The sequence below is a fragment of the Sitophilus oryzae genome, unplaced genomic scaffold (assembly GCF_002938485.1).
Source record: "Sitophilus oryzae breed Bouriz unplaced genomic scaffold, Soryzae_2.0 scaffold_494_pilon_pilon, whole genome shotgun sequence".
Classification (NCBI taxonomy): Eukaryota; Metazoa; Arthropoda; class Insecta; order Coleoptera; family Curculionidae; genus Sitophilus; species Sitophilus oryzae.
The window spans coordinates 50503-73226 of NW_022147078.1; the positions used below are offsets into that span (position 1 = coordinate 50503).

General features: G+C 33.2%; 1 protein-coding gene across 1 annotated transcript in view; it reads left to right on the forward strand.

Moving 5' to 3' along the window:
* The window catches only part of LOC115886581 (serine/threonine-protein kinase tricorner-like), a 46514-nt gene extending 24264 nt beyond the window's left edge, over positions 1-22250 (forward strand). The window contains 4 exon segments of the mRNA XM_030905814.1: positions 7453-7760; positions 13191-13500; positions 14838-15025; positions 21075-22250. Coding sequence (XP_030761674.1) covers positions 7453-7760; positions 13191-13500; positions 14838-15025; positions 21075-21190 — 922 coding nt within the window. The 3' untranslated portion in view covers positions 21191-22250.
* The last annotated feature ends 474 nt before the right edge of the window (positions 22251-22724 follow it).

Sequence of the window (22724 nt, forward strand, 5' to 3'; positions counted from 1 at the left end):
GATAAAAATTAAGCTTCAGTACACCGATATTAATTTTCATCTATCTTCTCTAGAAAAGGGTGTTACCCTTTAAAAGAGTCCAATTTGGCCCAACTTGTGCATACGCTTAATCTATGGACATTTTTTTTATGGACATTTAGATTTATTATTTGGAAATTGGTTAACAAATTATTTATGACGTTAGAAAAAAAATGCATGTTCTATTTAGAGTAAAAATTACTTTTTGTGCCTCACCTAAAATGTCAAACGTACGCAAAAAAAAAACATTTTTTCTCAAAACAATATCAATAACCTTGGTGATCAACCATGAGAACCTGACGATTGTTGCTCAACTTTGCTTGTATAATCGCACTATATCACGTGGTTTTATCTTTGAATAAGAAGACTAAGGAAGGAGCATATCAAAAATCTTAGGTACACCGCGATGGGCCTCAAATATGGCCGACTTAAATTCCGGTTTATCAGTGCCGTTCTAATTTTATTTAAAAAATGTAAAACTATGATGTAGGGTAGACGTGGGGTAGACTCAATAATTTGTTATTTTATTTTACGTTGTGAATAAATGTTGGTAGTTATTAAAATTGTTATAAAATATATAATTCTAATAAAAATAGATAAGTTATAATAGTATTTATTAACACAAACATCCGATACGCTACTGAAGCAGGTAAGTCAAATTAACGTATCAACATTCTTTTGACATCTGATCTTTGACAAGTAGTAAATAAAAGCTAAAATGCAAGAAAATATATAATTTTAGTTAATTTAAGTGAATTTCAGCAAATGATCGGTTTACTACACGTATGTATATTATATAGTCACTTACTAGCGAAAAGTTGTTCCATTATTTCACTCAATTTTTGCCGAGATCTACCGCACGCTACACAACCAACTATTTTCTTCAAGAGTCTTTTTCGATAAATCGCGATAATGTCACTGTTAATTTAAGTTCTGCCACAATTTCCATCTAGATTTACTACCTTTATACAACTATCAGTAGTAGAATAAATAATAAATAACATAAAATAAGTCTGGGTAAAGACTGACAAATACACACAAATTTCAAATCAAATTCAAATGTGTCAAATGAATCGTCAAACAGAACTGTCAAGGATCCCCACCCTAGAGAGCTTTTTCCGCCCACCATGCATGAATACATGGATAGCATTATGCTCCTTCCTTAGTCTTCTTATTCAAAGGGTTTTATTGAATCGCACCAAACATCTGGGAGGGCTAATTTTGAGGTTGGGGGCTTCAATCAAAATGTTGCAGTGTTTTCATAATATTTAACGTAAGAAACTCATAACGTGTTTTTTCCTATTCAGTAGAATAGCAATCAGTTTTACCTTGTATCATTAAATACACAATGTCTACAACATCAAAACAAACACACTTTAATGAAAATTGCATTTGCATTATCTTCGACAGTGATAAATAGCTGAAAATGTTAGCAACCTTATCTAATCGAAATGAAAAAATGTTAGATATCAGTATTTTTTTGATTGACAGGTCGTTTCATTAAAATGTACTGATATCCATCATAAAATCTTTGAATTAAATTTCAATATAATACATAATAAATGACAACTTAGTAGAGATATTTCCGGCATTCTTGGGTTCAAAGTATTTTGATAATTTCACTCATATCTGCGCTAGCCCTCAGTCTAAAACTGATTAAGATAAAAACACGAAATGTAGTAAGTAGAGTTTAGTTTCGTATTCCACAGGTGCTGCTACTAAAAGCGAATAAAACATTTATTTAGAGGCTTTGCAAACTGGCGCGGCGGTACGGAATTACAGTAAACCTCTATCTCGAAACACGTTCTTTGGGCCATTAAATTTAAATTATCTTCAAACCGCCTTCCGTTATTATGGGTGCAGTGTAGCCAAATCAGACGAGAATACATTTGTATAGAACAAATAGAGAGGAATACCATAATAAGTTTACATTTGCCTTAAATTGGGTGGCCTTAAGTCTGAGATATTCTGTCTAAATCAAAACGCATCATTTTTATTACGGAGTTTTATCACAGATTAGGTATCCTATAAGTATACAGATAAAAATCTTGTCCCTAATTCGTGGTACGAAAATTGTTTTTTATGACGATGTGCAAACGAGTAAAATTTCCTGTGCGCAAAAGTAAACTCGCGTAAAATAACAATAAACAGCCTAATAGAGAGATATCGCTAAACCGAATAGCGTGCATGGACGTTAATAAGGCCCGGTGTTATTTCCTCTACGTGAGGTGGTATTAACTCTCTTCAGTCTCTTCATTTATAGTTATCGGATCGGAAAGAATTTTGTTCGCGTCGCGTCCGCTATTTAAACTTAACCTAACTTGAATTTAAAACTTTGAAATTGTTTTGTTTACTAGGTATTTTAAAACTAAAGGGCTAAAGTGCTTATTTCCAGTGCTTTGTTCAACGTCTGCCAGTGGGTTTAGGGTAACAAGCAACAAATTCTCTTAGAAGGGCTAAGTCGTCACCTGCTGTAAATCTAAGCCTCTTTATAGGTTCTTTAAATATTGGAAGAGGTGGAATCCATATTTTGGGCCATATTTATTTAATTAAAACTAATCCCTGCTACGTAAATATCAAATTACCTAATAAAACTAAAGTAATAATTCAAAACAATTCAAACAAAACCTAAAATAAAAGATCTCGCCGGCCGGCCCCGGTTGTCAAATACCCGCACATGTCCATTTAAGCAATTTTAAACATTATTTAGAAATAGCGCTTGGTGTAATGATCCGCAAATTACGTCAGGCGGTAACGTTATTAGCGGGTGTTGCGTTAAAAATTGACTCGCGCATATCGTGACCATGATAAGGTACGCGTAAATACTGCATGACGCTATTCGGTTTTCCGATATCTCTCTAATAACTGTGCCGGTCAGGCGCTGTGCACAATTTTAGAGGCCATAAGTGGGCGTGCTATGTGCGCAAACTAGTAACCTTAACTAGTGCCCGATTCCGAAAATTGGAACCACGAAAAACAATAAAGAAAAAACAAAGTTATAATAATCTGTGTATAATTTCATATTCAATATATTTAGAAACAAAATTGATGGGAAATGGAAAAATCTAGAAAGATGTGGAAATATACAAGGTGGTCCGGACTGTAGCCGGAAACTTCGGCAGCATATTCTATAGATAAAAATAAGTAAAAAAGTTCGTCCAATGTATGCCCGAAATTGCTTAGTTTCGGAGATACTTACAGGGGGTAGAAGCTTCATTTTTATTTCGATTTTTTCCAAATAATTTCTGGAGTAACGTCAATTTAGGATGAAAATTAGTATCTGGGGTTTTTTGACATGAGAAATTTGATTTTTATGTCAATATGACTCCTATTTGTAGGGGGCACCACCTACTTGTGTTTTAACTAGTTTGAAAAGTAATAACTTTTCGTCCGTACCTGTATAAAACTAATGAGTGAAAAAATATAATTATATTTCCGTGATTTTTTACGTAAAAAATGTCTCTTGGTAAAAATCGCTACAAGCAACAGTTCTCAAAATATTTAGAATGGAAATAGTCAATATATGTCATTATTGACAAAAAATAAACCTGTTGGGTAGATAGTTATTTGACTGAAACGATAAATTTGGGAACTTTTTAAATTAATCATAAATTTTTCTTCGAAAAAATGATGATGAAACAGTTTCTGTTGAACTTTTGGCACAAAAACATTTCAAATTTATGATTTTAGTCTAATAACAGTCAATGACGACAGCTATTCATAATTTCGATTCCAAATATCTCGAGAACCATTACGTAGCGATTTTTACCAAAAAAACTTTTTTACGTAAAAAACGTCGTAAATGTATATTTTTTTACTCGGTAGTCTTATACAGGTACGGTCAAAAAGTTATTAATCTTCAGCCCAGTACTACCGTTACTTCAGAAATTATTTGGAAAAAAATCGAAATAAAAATGAAACTTCTACACTCTGTATCTCAAAAACTAAGCATTTTAGGACATATATTGATACGAACTTTTTTACTTATTTTTATCTGCAGAATATAATAATAATAATAATAATAATAATAGTTCTTTATTTAGCTAAAATGCTACTTAACAACAATTTTTTACATATATGTAATTTCACTTAACTATCTAAATTATCAGCGTAATACTTAGAAACTAGTTTCTTAAATGTATAAATACTATTTGCCAATTTAAAATCGTCTGGTAGTTTATTATACAATTTCAATCCATCAAAGAACAACTGTTTTTGAAGTTGCGATGTAGATACTTTAGTTATATTATATTTATTTTTATCTCTTATATTATAATATATCAAAATACTTAGGCAACAAGCCATGCTCGATCTTGTAGATTAAAATCAAATTGGAAATTTGAACACATTGCCACACCGAGTTGCACTGCAAAATGTTTAACATTGTTTTTAGAGGTGTGTATTTATTACACCCTATAATGATTCTCATACACTTGTTCTGCAGTAATTGTAACCTATGAAGATCTCCCCTTGTACATGCTAATAGTAATGAGTTACAATATTGAAAATGTGGATAGATTATTGTATTGTAAACAGTTTTTCTAGTCCACAGAGTAAATTCATTAGACACTCTTTTAAACATTCCAATTTTTTTACCTAACTTTTTACACATATAGTCAATGTACAAGAAGAATCTCAATTGCGGGTCCAAAACAACACCCAGATACTTAATTTCCGTTACAAGGTTTATTTTTACTTGATTAATGTGCAATAGAAAATTATTATCTGTAAACTTCTTACAATTTATATGCTGCCGAAGTTTCTGAAATATAGTTCGGACCACCCTATAGAGAAAAACTTGAATCGAAATATAAACAAAAGTATAGAGAATAAATGTGACAACTGTCAAAGCGTTGTAAAAAAATAAAACCGTTAAAAATATTTTGCCTGTGACTTTAAATTTGACCTCTATGTTTTATTCTAAACATTTTTTTAGTAACTGCTTTGTCAAGTTTAGAAAGTTAAACTAGGGTTGCCAACCGTCCTCTATTCCAGAGGACAGTCCTCTTTTTGATCTCAATGTCCTCTTTTCTCTCACGTATTGAAAAAGTCCTCTCAAAATCGAAAAAGTATTCGTCTATCGCCACAATGCTTTAAAAAATTGTTAATCTGTGTCTTTCGCTACTCCCACTCGTTTGCATAGAAAAAAAAATATGAAGAAATATTTATGTACAGGGTGTCCCACTAAGAATAGCTCTCGGCTGTATCTCGGAAAGTATTAGTCGTAGAGCTTGCGGAAAAAAATATTTATAATTAAAAAGAACATGAGAAATTGCTGGAAATTATTTTCAAGTTTGTAGAGCAGCCGCTAGAGGGCGCAACTGCTATTAAAAATAAGAAAAAGGAGTTTTTACACAATTTTGCCTAGATAACGGATACTATAAATAATAGATTCATAATCTTCAGTAAATTTTGCATATTTTTTGTTAGAACCATTTTTCCCTATCTGCCAAAATAAAGTAGTGGGGGAAGGTTAGGTCTGTTTTTATTTAAACATTAATAACTCTGGATTGGATCAACGGAATCTAACAAACGGGGGCTCGTTTAAAAGAGCGTTTCTTACTCTATATTATAGCGTATAAACAATAATAATAAGCTGTTGAATGTAGACGCTAGGGGGCGCTGTCTTACAATTTAGCAAATATTGCGCGTTTTTTCAAAAAAATTAAATGCGATAGTATATAATATATAATTTTAGCTGATAGTAAAGAGTAATAAAAGTTTAAAAAGTCAGCGAAACCCGCATCTTGGTATCTTCTTTCAAACCGAAGATATTAGCAAAATTATAATAAATACGAAAAAACAATCCCTTAATTACCTTATTTTTTTAACACGGTTACAGTAGCCCTCTTGATTATGACTATTCTAATAAAAAAATAAGATAGAAATGATTAGTTTGTTTTAAAATCGACAATATACCAGAATACGATAATACCAGATGTATTAATATCTAATAATTAAGATATCAATGACAGTTAATAAGAAACGACGCCTCAGTGAAGTAATGGTAGGCTTTGGAAAAAGATGCTTTTGACGTAATAGTATAAACGTCAAAGAGTTATTAAATCAACATTTTGATAAATCTTAGCAGCGTTTTTTCTCTTTTGAAGAAAGGCATTTTTAGAAAAGCAATCAAAAGAAAAAAACGCTGCTGAGACTATCAAATTGATGATATAATAATATTTTGAGTTTAAACTATCTCTTTAAACGCAACTTTTTTCCAAAGCCTACCATGAATTCACCGAGGCGTCGTTTCTTAGTCACTCTAATTGATATCTTAATTATTAGATATTAAGACACCTAGTATTATCGTATGCTGGTACATTGTCGATTTTTTGAATGAAATAAACTTTTCTATCTTATTTTTTATTAGAATGGTCATAATCAAAAGAGCTAGGGATACCGTGTTAGAAAGATAAGGTAGTTAAGGGCTTATTTTTTCGTATTTATTATAATTTTGCTAATAACTTTGGTTTGAAAAAAGATATCAAGATGCGGTTTTCGCTGAATTTTTAAACTTTTATTACTCTTTAGTATCAGCTAGAATTACATATACTATTGCATTTAACTTTTTCGAAAAAACGCGTAATGTTAGTTAAATTGTAAGACAGCGCCTCCTAGCGTCTACACTCAAAATCGTATTTTTATTGTTTATATGGTATAATATAGAGTAAGAAACGCTCTTTTAAACGAGCCCCCACTTATTGGATTCCGATCAACCAGTTCGGAGTTATTAACATTTAAATATAAACAGATCTAATCTTCCCCCACCACTTTTTTTGGCAGATAGGGGAAAATGGTTCTAACAAGAAATATGCAAAATTTACTGAAGATTATGAATCTATTATTTATAATATCCGTTATCTAAGCAAAATTGTGTAAAAACTCATTTTTCTTATTTTTAATAGCAGTTGCACCCTCTAGCGGCCGCTCTACAAACTTGAAAATAATTTCCAGCAATTTCTCATGCTCTTTTTAGTAATAAATATTTTTTTCCGCTAGCTCTATGACTAATACTTTCCGAGATACAGCCGAGGGCTATTCTTAGTGGGACACCCGGTACAAGAAATCTTAGTGGAAGCGATAAATATGTTACTTACTGTTAGCTTAAAAGCGTTTTGAAACAAGTTTTGTTGAAAATGGTTTGTTTTATTTTAGCTACTTTTACTTTTTTTAGTATAAATATTTTTAAGAAAGTAAGAAAGACCATCAATGGCATACCATTGACATAACTAATTTCTAGACATTTGGGCGAAGTTTCAGAAAATCTTTCGCCTGTGCCTCTTTTTTACCCTCTTGTCCTCTATTTTTTGTTTTGAAAGTTAGCAACCCTAAGTTAGACCACTTTACTATTGATCGAATTTCGTATCTTTTAAACTTCGCATATCTTTGATGCCAACTTTTATTGATGTCTGTATGTTTTTACGTTTTCAGTTTTCAAGATCCAATCAACCTATACCTAATCATGGAGTTCCTGCCGGGCGGCGACATGATGACGCTGCTCATGAAAAAAGACACGCTCTCGGAAGAGTGCACGCAGTTCTACATCGCGGAAACGGCGCTGGCCATCGACTCCATCCACAAGTTGGGCTTCATCCATCGAGACATCAAGCCCGACAACCTCCTACTGGACGCCAAAGGCCACCTCAAACTGTCCGACTTCGGACTGTGCACCGGGCTGAAGAAATCGCACCGGACGGACTTTTACAGGGATCTTAGTCAAGCCAAACCTTCCGATTTTAGTGAGTATATTGCTTATATGTGACTTAGTTCAGTCACTGGGGATCAAAAAAGGGGCCTGCTTGGAAAAAAGTCCGGAAGTTTTGAAACTTTGCAGGTTTATAGGTTTTGGGGCCCCTAACTTAAAATCCATAAAATGCACATTTCCAGACTTGCCAAGATGGCGCCCAAAATCGGTATTTTGTGAATATCTCGAAAACTATGCGTTTTTCGCGAAAATTTGAGGAGAGCAAAATTAAAGAGAATAAAATTTCCTATAAAAAAGTTAACCGTTTAGGCATAAAATCCCTGGAAATTTTACAATTTTGCGTAAAATATGATATATTATGTATAGTCGATTTTCCGAAATCAAATGTCGATTAGGGTTCACTAAAACTAGTTTTAGTTTAGTTTCTTCAATTTTATCATAAAACAGTGGCGTATCATTAATTCGCTCATTAATTTATGAATAATTAATTGTCGTGCTGGACAGCATTCATTGCGAACTTACCACCAGGTTAAGCATTGGTCTGGTTGTACCAAAGATGCTGAAGAATGGGGTTGGAAGAAAACAAAAACAGACATTACTCCATTCACAACGTCGAAAGATCCAGCTCCAAAATCCCTGTTGGCATTTTTATCCTGTAAATGCAAAACCAACAACTATGGTAAAGCCTGCGGATGCAGAAAAGCAGGATTAAAATGTTCAATGATTTGTGCATACTGCAATGGAAAATCCTGTGACAACTTGAGTGTCACTCGACGAATCCGATGAAGAGGGGTTGGACTTGCCTGTAGATATCCCTCTGGCGGCTGAAGGTGAAGAGTTGGACGTATTGAGAGACCACCCTGATGAGCCCAGCACAGCAGACACGATCGACTTTGATATCAATGAGCCCGATCCGTCGGGCTTGTGCAGATAAGTTAAAGTTTTAAATTTTGTCGAATGGAGTAGGCTTCCGGGGAGACCACGTTAAAATAAACGCGCCATATACTTTACCTCTTGGGTGGTGTGGAAACAAGTACACATTTTCAATAATCAAAATTAATTATTCATAAATTAATGAGCGAATTAATGATACGCCACTGTTTTATGACAAAATTGAAGAAACTAAACTAAAACTAGTTTTAGTGAACTCTAATCGACATTTGATTTCGGAAAATCGACTATACATAATATATCATACTAGTTGAAGCCTGGCGCATCCGCCACGACATCAGACAAAAAAAAATACTTTTTATTTATTTTTTTTTTAATTAAATGAAAAACAAAAAATCCGGCGACGACAGTTTTTAGAGGTGCAAATTAGCTATCTTTTAGTAAAAAAAGCAACTTTCTAGAGCAAGTCGTTACTTCAGTAGAAACGACACAGATAAACATTAGCATTTTATATATTGTAGATTTTATGCGAAATTGTAAAATTTCCAGGGATTTTGTGTCTAAACGGTTGACTTTAGCGAAAATTTTCATTAAACCTTTTTTATAGGAAATTTTATTCTCTTTAATTTTGCTTTCTTCAGATTTTTGCGAAAAACGCATAGTTTTCGAGATATTCACAAAATACCGATTTTGGGCGCCATCTTGGCAAGATGGCGGTGCCGGCGGCAAGACTGAAAATGTGCATTTTATGGATTTTAGTTAGGGACCCCAAAACCTATAAACCAAAACTTCCGGACTTTTTTCCAAGCAAAAATCCCCAATGACTGAACTAACTATATTGTTAGAAAAAAATGAATGTGTTATACAGGGTGGTCCGAACTGTATTCCGGAAACTTCGGCAGCATATTTTGCAGATAAAAATTTTCGTAGATACAAGCTGTAGAAGTTTAATTTTTATTTGGATTTTTTTCAAATAATTTCTAAAGTAACGTCAATATTTGGATGAAAATTGGTGTCTGGGAGTTTTTTTGGCATGGGAAATTTGATTTTGATGTCAATATTACTCCTACTTGTAGAGGGCGCCACCTGCTCATTTTTTAACTAGTTTGAAGAGTAATAACTTTTCGTTCGTACCTGAATAACGATTGAGTAAAAAAAAATATACATTTATGACGTTTTTTACCTAAAAAAGGTCTCTTGGTAAAAATCGCTACGAGTCATGGTAATCGAGATATTTGAAATCGAAATTATACCTGTCATCACTGACATAAATTAAACATGTTGGCTAAATAGTTACTAGACTGAAATCATAAATTTGAATTGTTTTTGTCCCTAAAGTTCAATAGAAACTGTTTTATCATCATTTTTTTGCAGAAAAATGTATGATTAATTTAAAAAAAATAAAAATATCCCAAATTTATTATTTCATTCAAATATCTATCTACTCAACGTGTTTATTTTATGTTAATAATGACATGTATTGACGATTTCCATTCTAAATATCTTGAGAACGGTTGCTCGTAGCGATTTTTAACAAGAGACATTTTTTACGTAAAAAGTTACTGAAAGGTATATTTTTGCCTCTGTAGTTTGTAAGTTTCTAGTTTCTAATCATCTGCTGATGATGCTAACATGGTTAGCGAAACGCGCGTCCAGTGTAAAAGTAAAAGTGTTTTGGTGTATTGTGGTGATTAAGTGTTTTATTTTGCTGTGTAACACCAACGGTTCCAACCCTCAACTGTAATCTGTAGTTTTATACAGGTACGGACGACAAGTTATTACTCTTCAAAACAGTTAAAACACATGTAGGTGGCGCCCCCTACAAATAGGAGTCATATTGACATCAAAATCAAATTTTTCATGTCAAAAAACTCCCGGACACAAAAAATCGAAATAAAAATGAAACTTCTACACCTTGTAACTCCGAAACTAAGCATTTTAGGATATACATGAATACGTACTATTTGAACCAGTTGCATGATAAACCCTGTATACTAAAATAAAAAATAAATCAAAGTATCTTAATAGAAGACGATCTTATTAATTTATATTTTCGGATTTCCACTGAGGTCTGCTTAGAAACCCAAATATAATTAAGTTTAAAGCACTTAAGGAAAGATTTCGGTAAAAGGTTGTCTGGGAGCGACTTTCAGGGAGATGCTTTTAAGGAAGTTTTTATTACACTAATTCCAAGACCCTTTAGAATAAGATTATAAGTTTGTATTATTAAATAAATTGAAAATATATCGTTTTAAGGGTGTTTTCAAAAAGTTTAATGTCATTTTTAAAACTGATACCTAGATGGTATATTATTTTACAGTTTTATTCTAGTACTCGCAATGATGTCACTGCTAATTTAAGTTCTGGCACAATATTCTTATAGTTTTACCACCTCTAAACAAAACCAGTTGCAGAATAAATTATAAACAATATGAAATATGTAAGCTCAAAAAAGTTCAACAAACCCGCAAAATTTCAAATGTGTCAATTGAAATGTCAAACGGAACTCTAATGCCTGAATACATGGATAGCATTATAATGCTTAATGCAGGAGTATACTCCTTCCATAATCGTTAAAATTAAAATCAATTTGGAGATACTTACATAAACTAAAAATTCTTTTCGTCCGTTAACTCTCGAAAGAGTAAGGTGACATCATCTCAAAGGTGACATCATCGTCTCAATCGCGCTGATCGTTGTTCTTCATCCCTCTCTATCTTGAGCAGCTGGAGAGCTTTTTGCAGACCGTGACCAATAATTTATTTAGTTTAATCTCTGGTTTGGTCCGCCCAGAGCGTCGGAGACCCTCCTCTTGGTCGTTTGCCATTAATCTTCCATTCGATGATGATTTTTTCCAGTCCATCTGTTCTTCTTGAAATGTGCCGAAAGTACCTAAGGTATTTCTTTGAATGTGGTAGACAATGATTCTTTTTCTTCTTCCTTCTTCATAATAGGCGAATCGCCTGTTTGGTTTCGTCGTTTCTACCGGTTAGACTGACAAGTTGTCGCTCCATCGTTTTCGTGGACGCCCTAAGCTTCTGCGACCTAGTGGTGATTTGTCGCGTGCAACTCTCACTATCCTTTTGTTGTCCATTCTGCTGATATGCTCGTTCTATTCTTCCTTTCTGCTGAGTGTGAATCCACTGATTTACATTTTCCATCTTACATGCTCTTCTTATGTTTTCATTTCTCTCCTTGTCCAGAAGCGTCTTTCCAGCCATTCTGCGTAGTACTCTCATTTCGGTTGTCTCTAGTAGTTGTTTAGTTTAACGCTGTATCAGGTCGAGTTTCTGCAGTGTATGCCATTATTGGTCGTACCGTTGCCTTGTAAATTCTCGCTTTGAAAATGATTCAGTATTGAAAATAAAAGAATATCGGACTTCCGTGATCTATTTATTTCGATTGACACAATGTCATCAGAGGGATCACTGACCGTTATCAAGTGTAAACTAAACTAATTCCTAAAACTACTGAGCTTTTATACTGCGGTGGGCATTCATCTGTGAAAAAGTTGGGTGCAGTTAACCGTGAGGTTGTCCACTTAGTTAGAATGCCTGCATTGCAACGTTTTATCAGTGGTTAGGTATTGCGGTACTAGGGTTGCTGAAAATGTTATTATTGCTTGCTATAAAAACTGCTTTTTTAAATTTACGTTTTTTCTAATAAGGTTCCCTGTGGACAATCCGAGCTTCCGACCTCTTTATAATGTGCTGTTTTGACCAAACATGGTCCGCAATACCTGACTTTATTGTTTCACCTTTTTGAACATGTTTTTTGTGCTCACTAAGTCGTACATTTAGAGGACGTTTAGTCTCTCCAATTTACGGCTCACCTCATTCACAAGGTACCTGGTACATGCACTCTTTCTCTTGTTTTAATGGTTCCGGATGCTTCTTAGAGTCGAGAGTCGATCCAGATTTGAAGACAGTTTTAATGTTATACTTTTGGTTATTCGCTTGATCTGTTTTTATGTTCCTTTTACATATGGAATAGTCAAGAGAGAGAGCATCCTCCTCAGGTCGATGAACCAATGAATCAGTTTTACAAGTTGATATAATTTTGTCTACGAAGTTCTCAGGGTAACCATTTTAGTCCTTTTAAATCCATTTTAATATTATTTAATTCAACGTTAAGTGTTACTTGATCACTGCATATGGTGTTTGCTCGATGACATAAAGTTTTAATTATTCCTTTCTTAGTTGCTTCAGAATGGTTTGTGTGCGTGTGGGGGGGTTTTCTGTATAAGTCTTAATAGATCCTTCATTTCTACTAAAACGGACATTTAGAAACATTAGACAGAGGTCTTTCTCTTAGAGTAATTGATTTAAACTAAAACTATAGCACTCTAATTACATTTTTAACATTAAGGACTATACAACGTACAGATAAGTTTCCATTGGATAAAATCACATTTCTCTAACAGTTACTACGGCAAACTAATGAAATACAATCTGAATATATCCAATTCCAATATTTTATACAAACAAATTAAACCTTCTTATGCTCTATAACCTGCATAGTTTTAAATAAAACTACATATTTTATCTAACATATATTCCCTTTTTATTTATAGTTATCACCTCATCACCTATGGACTCGAAGCGACGAGCGGAGAGTTGGAAGAAGAACCGGCGCGCACTCGCTTATAGCACAGTGGGAACCCCCGACTACATAGCGCCAGAAGTTTTCTTACAGACCGGTTACGGACCGGCCTGCGACTGGTGGTCGCTGGGGGTCATTATGTACGAAATGTTAATAGGATACCCTCCTTTCTGTTCTGAAAATCCGCAGGACACATATCGCAAAGTGATGAACTGGAGGGAAACGCTAGTATTCCCCGCGGAGGTACCTATCTCCGAGGAAGCCAAGGATACGATAGTCAAGTAAGTAAATGAACAAACTTAAAAAAAATAAGACTTAAGTTTGTGACGTAATATTGAATCCGTTCTAAAATTTAGTAATACTGCCAAGGTCAGTATTCTTCTACGGCCAAGGTCAGTATTCTTCATCGCTACCGATCGCTATTTAGTTACAGAGTTCCATACCAGGTTTCGCATGCATAGGTCATGACTGGTAGTGGTAGTATACATTGGTCAAATGTTTTCTTCTTTAGATAGAGTGGCTTTCTAGATTTGAATATGATTGAGTTTCTTCCATAAGTGCTCCATGCTAAGTTCATTCTTCTGTTGATTTCTGATAGTAGAGATCCCGAGCTGTGTATTAGTTGTTCCAAATATGTATTTTCTTTTACTATTTCCAGTGTTGTGTTATTTATTAGAATGTCTTTTCTTTCCACTAGTTCGTTGTACATTAGGTACTTTTGTTTTTGCTAAATTCATATTGAGACTCACTTTAATGCTGGGATGTATTTAGTTCATTAATTTGTGCTTGTAGTTCTTCAGGACTATCGGCAATTAGGACTGAATCATCGGTGAATCTTAGATGGTGAGGATATTCTCCATCTATTTTTAATCCTTTGTTGGTCCAGACTATAATAAATTTTGCGAAAAAGTTTTACTCCAGGTTAGAAAAATGTCGCCTATGATCCTTTGACCCCTAAGGAAAATATTTACTTGTCGTCTTTGCACATCATGGTATGGTTGATCAAACAAGGAGTTCTTGTGAAAAAAAAAAGGAGTTCTTGTGGGTCCCTAGATTAGACAGATTTTCCAGATTCAACGTTTATTGATCACCTGAATCGAAGATAATAAAGAGCTTGGTTGGGATTCCAAATCATCATGTAAGAACTTTTTGGGCAACCATGAAAGTGAAGATTATGACGCTCAGGTCGAGGAATTGCTTAGCGTACCAGGTCATAGAATCTAACATGTCACTAAAAGTGTCTTTCCCTCTATCGCACATAGACTTTTTCTTTGAAAATTTAGGGGCAGCCTCGGATGAACACGAGGAAAAGTTCCATCAAGACATCGCTAAGCTGAAGAAGATATTTTCAGAGAACTCGGATGCAATAAAATAGAGAGGGCTCTCCTAAAAATGGTGGGTGGTAGAAGAAAACGGGAGCTATATTTGTATTTAAGACGTCATTTTACATCAGTATTAGCAGGAATAGTAGCAGGGCTCGAGAAGAAATTACTTTTTGTAGACCAGTTTTTAGAGAATTTAATTTTCAGAGAAATTAAATTGAGGATAACCATTATGGTTAATTGTGAACATTACGCAACTGCTGTTTTTTGTATTCTCATAGTATATTTTTTTTCAGATATTGCTGTGAAGCGGAGAGGCGACTAGGATCTCAAAAGGGTCTGGAAGACCTGAAACTGATCCCGTTCTTCCGAGGGGTGGATTGGGAACATATCCGGGAGAGGCCGGCAGCTATTCCCGTAGAAGTTCGATCGATAGATGATACGTCCAACTTTGACGACTTCCCCGATGTCAAGCTAGAAATTCGTAAGTATTATTTAGTATTTTAGCGTATTAGAGCCTTAGCTCACATCTTACGGTAATCGCAAAACATTTTCCGATGCACGTCATCAATCATATCGAAATTGACACTAAAGCCTATAAACCTAACTAAATGAAATTTTGGAAAAAATGTTTAAATGTTGTATAATTTAAGATACAGAGCAGCTCTTCATTTTACTTTATAGAGCATATCGTCAGTGAAACGTGATAACCTGCTAACTCCATTTTTTACGTTAATAAGTTTTTTATACCATTAGAAAGAGAAAAAAATACTCTATAAATAGGGAAAGCAAATACATTTTTTACCATTAAAGAAAGTTTGCTATTTTAACTCAATAAAATCTGCTAATTCCCAATGATCGGAAACAGCCACCGAAATGCTGCTATCTCCGTAATTTCCGTTACGATCACGCTAAAGCAAACACACGGATTCTTATTTGTATGTTTCTTTTGTACAGTACGTCGATCCAGGGTCGCACTAGGCCAAAGGGACCCGGGTGGCAATGTAAAGAGGGGCCCTTGTGGATTTTTTTGCGGATTTTTTCGCATTACGTTTTAGTAAATTTTCCCTATTATATACAGGGTGAGTCTTAAATAAGTGCAAATATTTTTACGGGTAGCATATTTCGACCCAAGAAACACGATTATGAGGTTTTGCGCGATTCTTTTTTTGAAAATTTGGATTTTTTTTTAATTTTTAGTTTAAAAACATATTTTGTTTATAATATGGCAACATAGGTAGTAGATTAAATTTACAAGAAAGAAAATCCAATGCTTCTCAAAATTATAGCAAAAAATTGGAAATTTTAAAAGTGAAATAACTCGGTTGTTTTGGATTTATTTGAAAAAACGGTAAAGAGAAAATATTATGTATCTTTTATCGAGATTTACCAGCCCTCAAAATATTTGCACTTATTTAAGACTCGCCCTGTATAGAAATCAGGGAACTACCCTAATCTTTGAATAAGAAGACTAAGGAAGGAGCATATCAAAAATCTTAGGTCCATCGCGATGGGCCTCAAATATGGCCGACTTAAATTCCGGTTTATCAGTGCCGTTCTAATTTTATTTAAAAAATGTAAAACTATGATGTAGGGTAGACCTGGGGTAGACTCAATAATATGTTGTTTTATTTTACGTGGTGAATAAATGTTGGAAGTTATTAAAATTGTTACAAAAATATATAATTCTAATAAAAATAGATAAGTTATAATATTTTTTAAACACAAACATCCGATACGCTATTGAAGCAGGTAAATCAAATTGACGTATCTAAATTCTTTGACAAGTAGTAAATAAAAGCAAAAATGCAAGAAAAAATATATAATTAGTTAATTTAAGTGAATTGCATAAATGATCGGTTTACTACACGTATGTATATTATATAGTCACTTACTGCGAAAAGTTGTTCCATTATTTCACTCGATTTTTGCCGAGATCTACCGCACGCTACACAACCAACTATTTTAGAGTCTTTTTCGATAAATCGCGATAGTATCACTGTTAATTTAAGTTCTGCCACAATTACTATCTAGATTTACTACCTTTATACAACTATCAGTAGTAGAATAAATAATAAATAACATAAAATAAGCTCCGTAAAGACTGACAAATCCACAAAATTTCAAATCAAATTCAAATGTGTCAAATGAATCGTCAATCAAAACTGTCAAGGATCCCCACCTTAGAGTCCTTTTTCCGCCCACCATGCATGAATACATGGATAGCATTATGCTCCTTCCTTAGTCTTCTTATTCAAAGACCCTAATGCAAGGTAAACCAATGCAATGCAAATGCCATAATGCAATGCAAAAGTAAATATTGTTAAGAATAAATAATGAACTATAAAGGGGGCCCGGGAAGGCTGGGGCTCCCCTAATAGTTATATATATGTATATATATATATATATATATATATATATATATATATATATATATATATATATATATATATATATATATATATATATATATATATATGTAAATGGGAAAAACGAAATTCTCTATATACGAGCAATTCATCGGCGTGCTAAAAATATTTTAAATGATATTACTTAGTTGTACAAGAATTTCCATAATACCTAATCAGTTTTATTTTTTTCGACGTTTTTCCACGTAAATGATACATAATTTATATAAAAATTAAAAAAATAAGGAGAAAAGTAATAAAAATTAATTAAAATCACGCACTGTTTTTCAAGCTCGGTCTACTACCGTTATATAAAAATTAGGATAAGCATGGAAGGATTCTACCATATCTTCTAAGAATTATAAGTTTAATTTTTATATTATTTTCATATTCATTAAGTCCAAAATGCTGCTACTTCAGTTCTTTAAAAATTTATTCGTTTTTGGACTTGTATGTTTCGCTTCTAGACCGACGATATTCTAAATACATATATGGTTATGAATATCATATTTTTTAAATTTAATTAATTATTTCTAAATCTGTTTGGGTAATATTCAATTCCTTTTTCAAAATTTCAAATAATAAAGGTTGCTATCTCCGAAGTATATTTTTATTTCTTATTTCTGCAAGACGAATATCTGCTATCTACCTATTGTGTCTGAAAAAAATTATGTAACACGAAATATTGAGTTTTATTATTCCCCAGCAAATAAAATTCTCATCTCTTTATCATATTAACACATGAAAATACTTCCTACATGTGTACAGGGTGGATCAAATTCGACGCTTTTAAATGGAAACACCCTTTTCTATAGGAGATAGACAAAAACTAATATCGGTGTCTGGAGCTCAATTTTTGTCAAAAACATGATGGTGAAAACCACATATCGATATCTGTTACCGTTCCGGAGTTACGGGGTGTTTTTCAAAAATATGCATTTTTAACAAATCGCTGTAACTTTTTTGCTATGGGAAATTTTGTATTTTTGTGAAAACATTTCTGAAGCACCTTTTTACGTAGAATTTAATGGTTTAAGTATAATTTTTTTAAAATTAATAATTTAAGAATTATCAACAGAAAATTTGATTTTTTATATGGGACACCCTGTATATTTTTAATTTATTGAAAATAATTTAAAATTACCTTTCCAAAAATATATCACACTTGATATTTTGCTCGATTCCTCTTCGAGATATAGAGTATATAAAAATTCGCCCGCTTTAAATAAGTAGGCTTTGAACGGCACCGGCTGTAATGCAAAAAAATTCTAGCTGTGAGCATGAATTAAAACGAAAATAATATTTGCTATGAGAGATGCAGAATTTTATAACAATTTAAAATATATTTAACCAACATCAACACATTTAAACTATATCTAATAACAATAAAAATAAATAACAAATCAAGACATGAGATTTTGCTACAGGTGTTCGACATATCGACCGTCTTCTGTTATGGACAGACAGGCATTTTTGAACATTTCTCGCGAAATTCATTAACTCAGTGGGGTGAAAGATACCCTCTCATAACTGCTAAGTATTTCTAATTCTTGTCTAGATTATACGGAAGAATAAGGAACCTTTATTCTTCCGCGAATATATCCATAGTATTAGATCCATGGGCACTAAGTCAGGCGGCCTCGACGGCCAACGGCTGGGATCTTGGTTAGCTACTCAATTATTCTTGAAATTAGCTGCAAAAATTTGCTGATAACTTCAGAGTTCAGAGGCGTTGCGTCGTATTGCTAGAAAAATATGTTTTCGAGTTCCATTAAGGGCATGTCATCAATAAGGGATCCAAAGCCTACTAGTTAAAAGTGGCGAACTTTTAAAAATTCTGTATTTCGAAGGAAATTATAACAAAATATCAAGTGTGCTATATTTTTGGAAACGTAATTTTAAATTCTTTTCAGTTAATTAAAAATATAGAGGGTGTCCCAAATAAAAAATCAATTTTTCTGTTCATAACTCTTAAATTATTAATTTTAAAAAAAAATTACTTGAACCATTAAATTCTACGTAAAAAGGTGCTTTGGAAATGTTTTCATAGAAATACAAAATTTTCTATAGCAAAAAAGTTACAGCGATTTGTTAAAAATGCTCATTTTTGAAAAGCACCCCGTAACTCCGAAACGGTAACAGATATTGATGTGCGGTTTTCACCATCATATTTTTTATGAAAATTGAGCTCCAGACACCGATATTAGTTTTCGTCTATCACCTATAGAAAAGGGTGTTCACCATATCACCATTTAAAAGCGTCGAATTTGACCCACCCTGTACATATTTTTTTGTACCGTGTTTTTGCTCTCCTGTAAAATTAGAAATAATGGAGTTAGCAGTTTATCACATTTCACCGACGATATGATTTTAACAAATATTTTATTTAGATTAAAGCTGCAAAAATTAGTTTAAGCCAAATTTTATTATCGCTATGTTGGTCACATTGCGCCGTTCAGCAACGTTGTCGTTTATTATTTCACAATTATCATAATGACAATCATTCTTTTGTATAATATCGTGTTGCTGAATCTTCTCGTTTTTTGTCTTTTTTAAAAATTGTACTTTTAAGCACAAACAGTTCTTTTAAGAACTAAATTTTCGACTTTTTGTATTGCATTGTAAACAAAATGTGACATCGAATTTGACAATGACAAAGTCACATTTTTGCTTGTATTTTACGACATAGATAAAGGAACAATTTTAGATTGGAATGCTCGGCTTGCCGCCAAAACTTATAACTGTTTTGGAGCGCATACGTTGTAGGGCGCTGCTAAGAACAACCGCAAACAAGAACAGAAATAATTTTTTCTTATCAAAGTTAGAATATGAAAAAATTATAAAATCTTTCAAAATTTAAACCGCCCTCGTTGAAAAAATACCGAAAAGTGTTTAAAGCGTCCATTTTCAAAGTAATTATTGCTATCTTGTGAGTTTAATTTAATTTAAATTTTATTTACTCAAACCCGTGATAATTGTAAAAAAGTGGCATTAAAAACTTAAAAAGCTGTGTGAACTGTGAACTGCAAAAACCATCGTGGATCTTGGCATACCGCCGGTTTCCAATGTTTCATAGGTGTTTCATACATGTCCTTCTATAAAAGAAAGTTTCTTATATGCAACCCACTGTATTTTATGTAGAAAATTAAAAGAAAATAATAAATTTGAATAAACTTTTGGCGACATAATTCCGAAAAAAGCTGAACCGCTCTGAAATTATCAAAAGCTTTGGACAGCGGCCATTGCAAGAACAGCGCCAAATAGTATTTACATTATCCTTATTCATCTGATATTATGGTATTCTGATATTTCGTCGATTTTAAAATAAACTAACTGTTTCTATCTTATTTTTTTGTTAGAATGAGCCTAATCAAGAGGGCTACTGATACGGTATTGTAAAAATTAGGTAATTAAGGGCTTATGTTTTGGTATTTATTATAATTTTGCTAATATCTTTGGTTTAAAAGAAGATATCAAGATGCGGTTTTCACTGACTTTTTAAGCTTTACTACTCTTTACTATCAGCTAAAATAACACATACTATCGTATTTATTTTTTTTCAAAAAACGCGCTATGTTTGTTAAATTGTAAGAAAGCGCCCCCTAGCGTCTACGTTCAAAACCTTATTTACTATTATTTTTTTGGTGTAATATAGAGTAAGAAACGCTCTTTTAAACGAGCCCTCGTTTGTTGGATTCTGATCATCCAGTCCGGAGTTATTAACATTTAAATAAAGATAGATCTAACCTTCCCCCACCACTTTATTTTAGCAGATAGGGGAAAATGGTTCTAACAAAAAAATCCAAAATTTACTGAAGATTATGGAGCTATTATTTATAGTACCCATTATCTAGGCAAAATTCTGTAAAAAATCTATTTTCTTATTTTCCATAGCAGTTGCGCTCCCTAGCGGCCATTTTACAAACTTGAAAATAATTTCCAGCAATTTCTCATAGCCCCTTTAGTTATAAATATTTTTTTCCGTAAGCCCTATGGCTAATACTTTCCGAGATACAGCCGAGAGCTATTCTTAGTGGGACACCCGGTCTCCCGCGTTCCGATGCACCACACGATATTTTTTTATTGTCAAAATAAATACACTAAAATTTCACTTTTCTTTTCCAGCTGCGGCACCCATGCCACAAGACGGCGAGATCAACTACAAAGACTGGGTGTTCATCAATTACACGTTCAAAAGATTCGAAGGATTGACGCAAAGGGGCACCCCCAAGAAGAACTAATTCCAACCACCAACCAGATTTCTGAGTAGTTTTTATTTGGAAAGGGTTTTCTTTCTGCACCCCGTCACGCCGACCGTCGCAATTTATTTAATTTAAATTGTGTCTGTAATACCTCGAACGTCCCTAGACGGTGGGACCAGGGGGGTGAAGTCCTAACTACATCTGTACTCGTATAGGTCTGAGCAGTTTATGCACTGTTTGCTTTTGAGCTGTGAAAAAATTCGTGAGCTCGGGTTGGATTCGAGCCTGGATTTTGACCGTTTGTTGTAAATATCGAAACATCTAGGAGGCGCAGTCGCCAGGACCAACCCGAGCAAGTTCAGTGTGTGTAAAATGTTATTTTTTGTTTTAATTGTTACAAAGTGATACTTTTTATTATTTAAGATTTTGTTTTTAACTTATAATAGACACTGTGAAGCTATTTTATAATAGTAGTAATATCTAAATTTACGGGCACCGTTTAGGTCAGTCTGCTTCTGTCAGTGAGATCATACATTCTGTTTACTTTGGCTAAAATAAAATTTTCAAAGTCTTTTTGAAAAGTGTACGACTGTAGGTATGGGAGCTCAATGTGTTTGTGATCCGATTCGAAAGTTATCTGTTAACTGTATCTATTTTACGAATTAATGAAATTATAATGATGTTCTAGATAAAGTAGTGGGTATTTAAAATGCTCTTTATAAGTATATTAACTGATATTTTAATAACCTTTTTGATATAACCAGAGCAGATTATATTATCATTAGGAATTGTTGTAATTAAATGACGTAGCTTCTTTTGTAGGTGACAATGTTTTGTTTTCTAACATATCAAAACTTTTCAAATGTTGCATGCTGATCCTAATAATGTGCAATTAATAATGAAAAAAGAAATCTTTTTAGTTTGCTCTCTACAGTTTAACCGTTGAGCATTTATGACAAATATGATGCTCCAATCTGTTAATAAATTACAATTTGTTACTTTTTTATTAGTAGCTGGTCTCGCTAACAGGACTTGTAAATATATTTTCTTTCAGAAATTGTGTAAAACTAAAAAACTATGAAATAAATTATATTATGTGCTTAACTGCTTCTTTTTTTATTCCCTACTATACCCCAATATCGTGCGATCGAAAAAAACGGCGTTCATTTGGCTTCGAAATTACTATGAATGGCATTCCCCATATAATTTTACATATAAAATGACAGCGATCTTCATTTCATAGCCAGTGCCGACGCCGAATTAATGTAAATATGAAAAAAAATTATTTTTTGCAATTTTCCATTTAAATCCAAAATAGCCAGTAATCAAAGTTCATTAATAGGCTACAACTTTTACCTCCTGGCTCTATGTACCCCTGATACAAATCTCTAGTATTTCAACCGTTTTACAAAAATTGCACGAAATATTTTGTCTTTTTTAAAAATTTTTTTAATCCGTATCCAAAATTACATCTCTCACATTTCTATCAGGAACATATAAGCATTTGCTTAAACAGTTTTTGCTATTATCTCAAAACAACGTTTGTGGGATAAGGAGGGTTTTGCAATTTGAC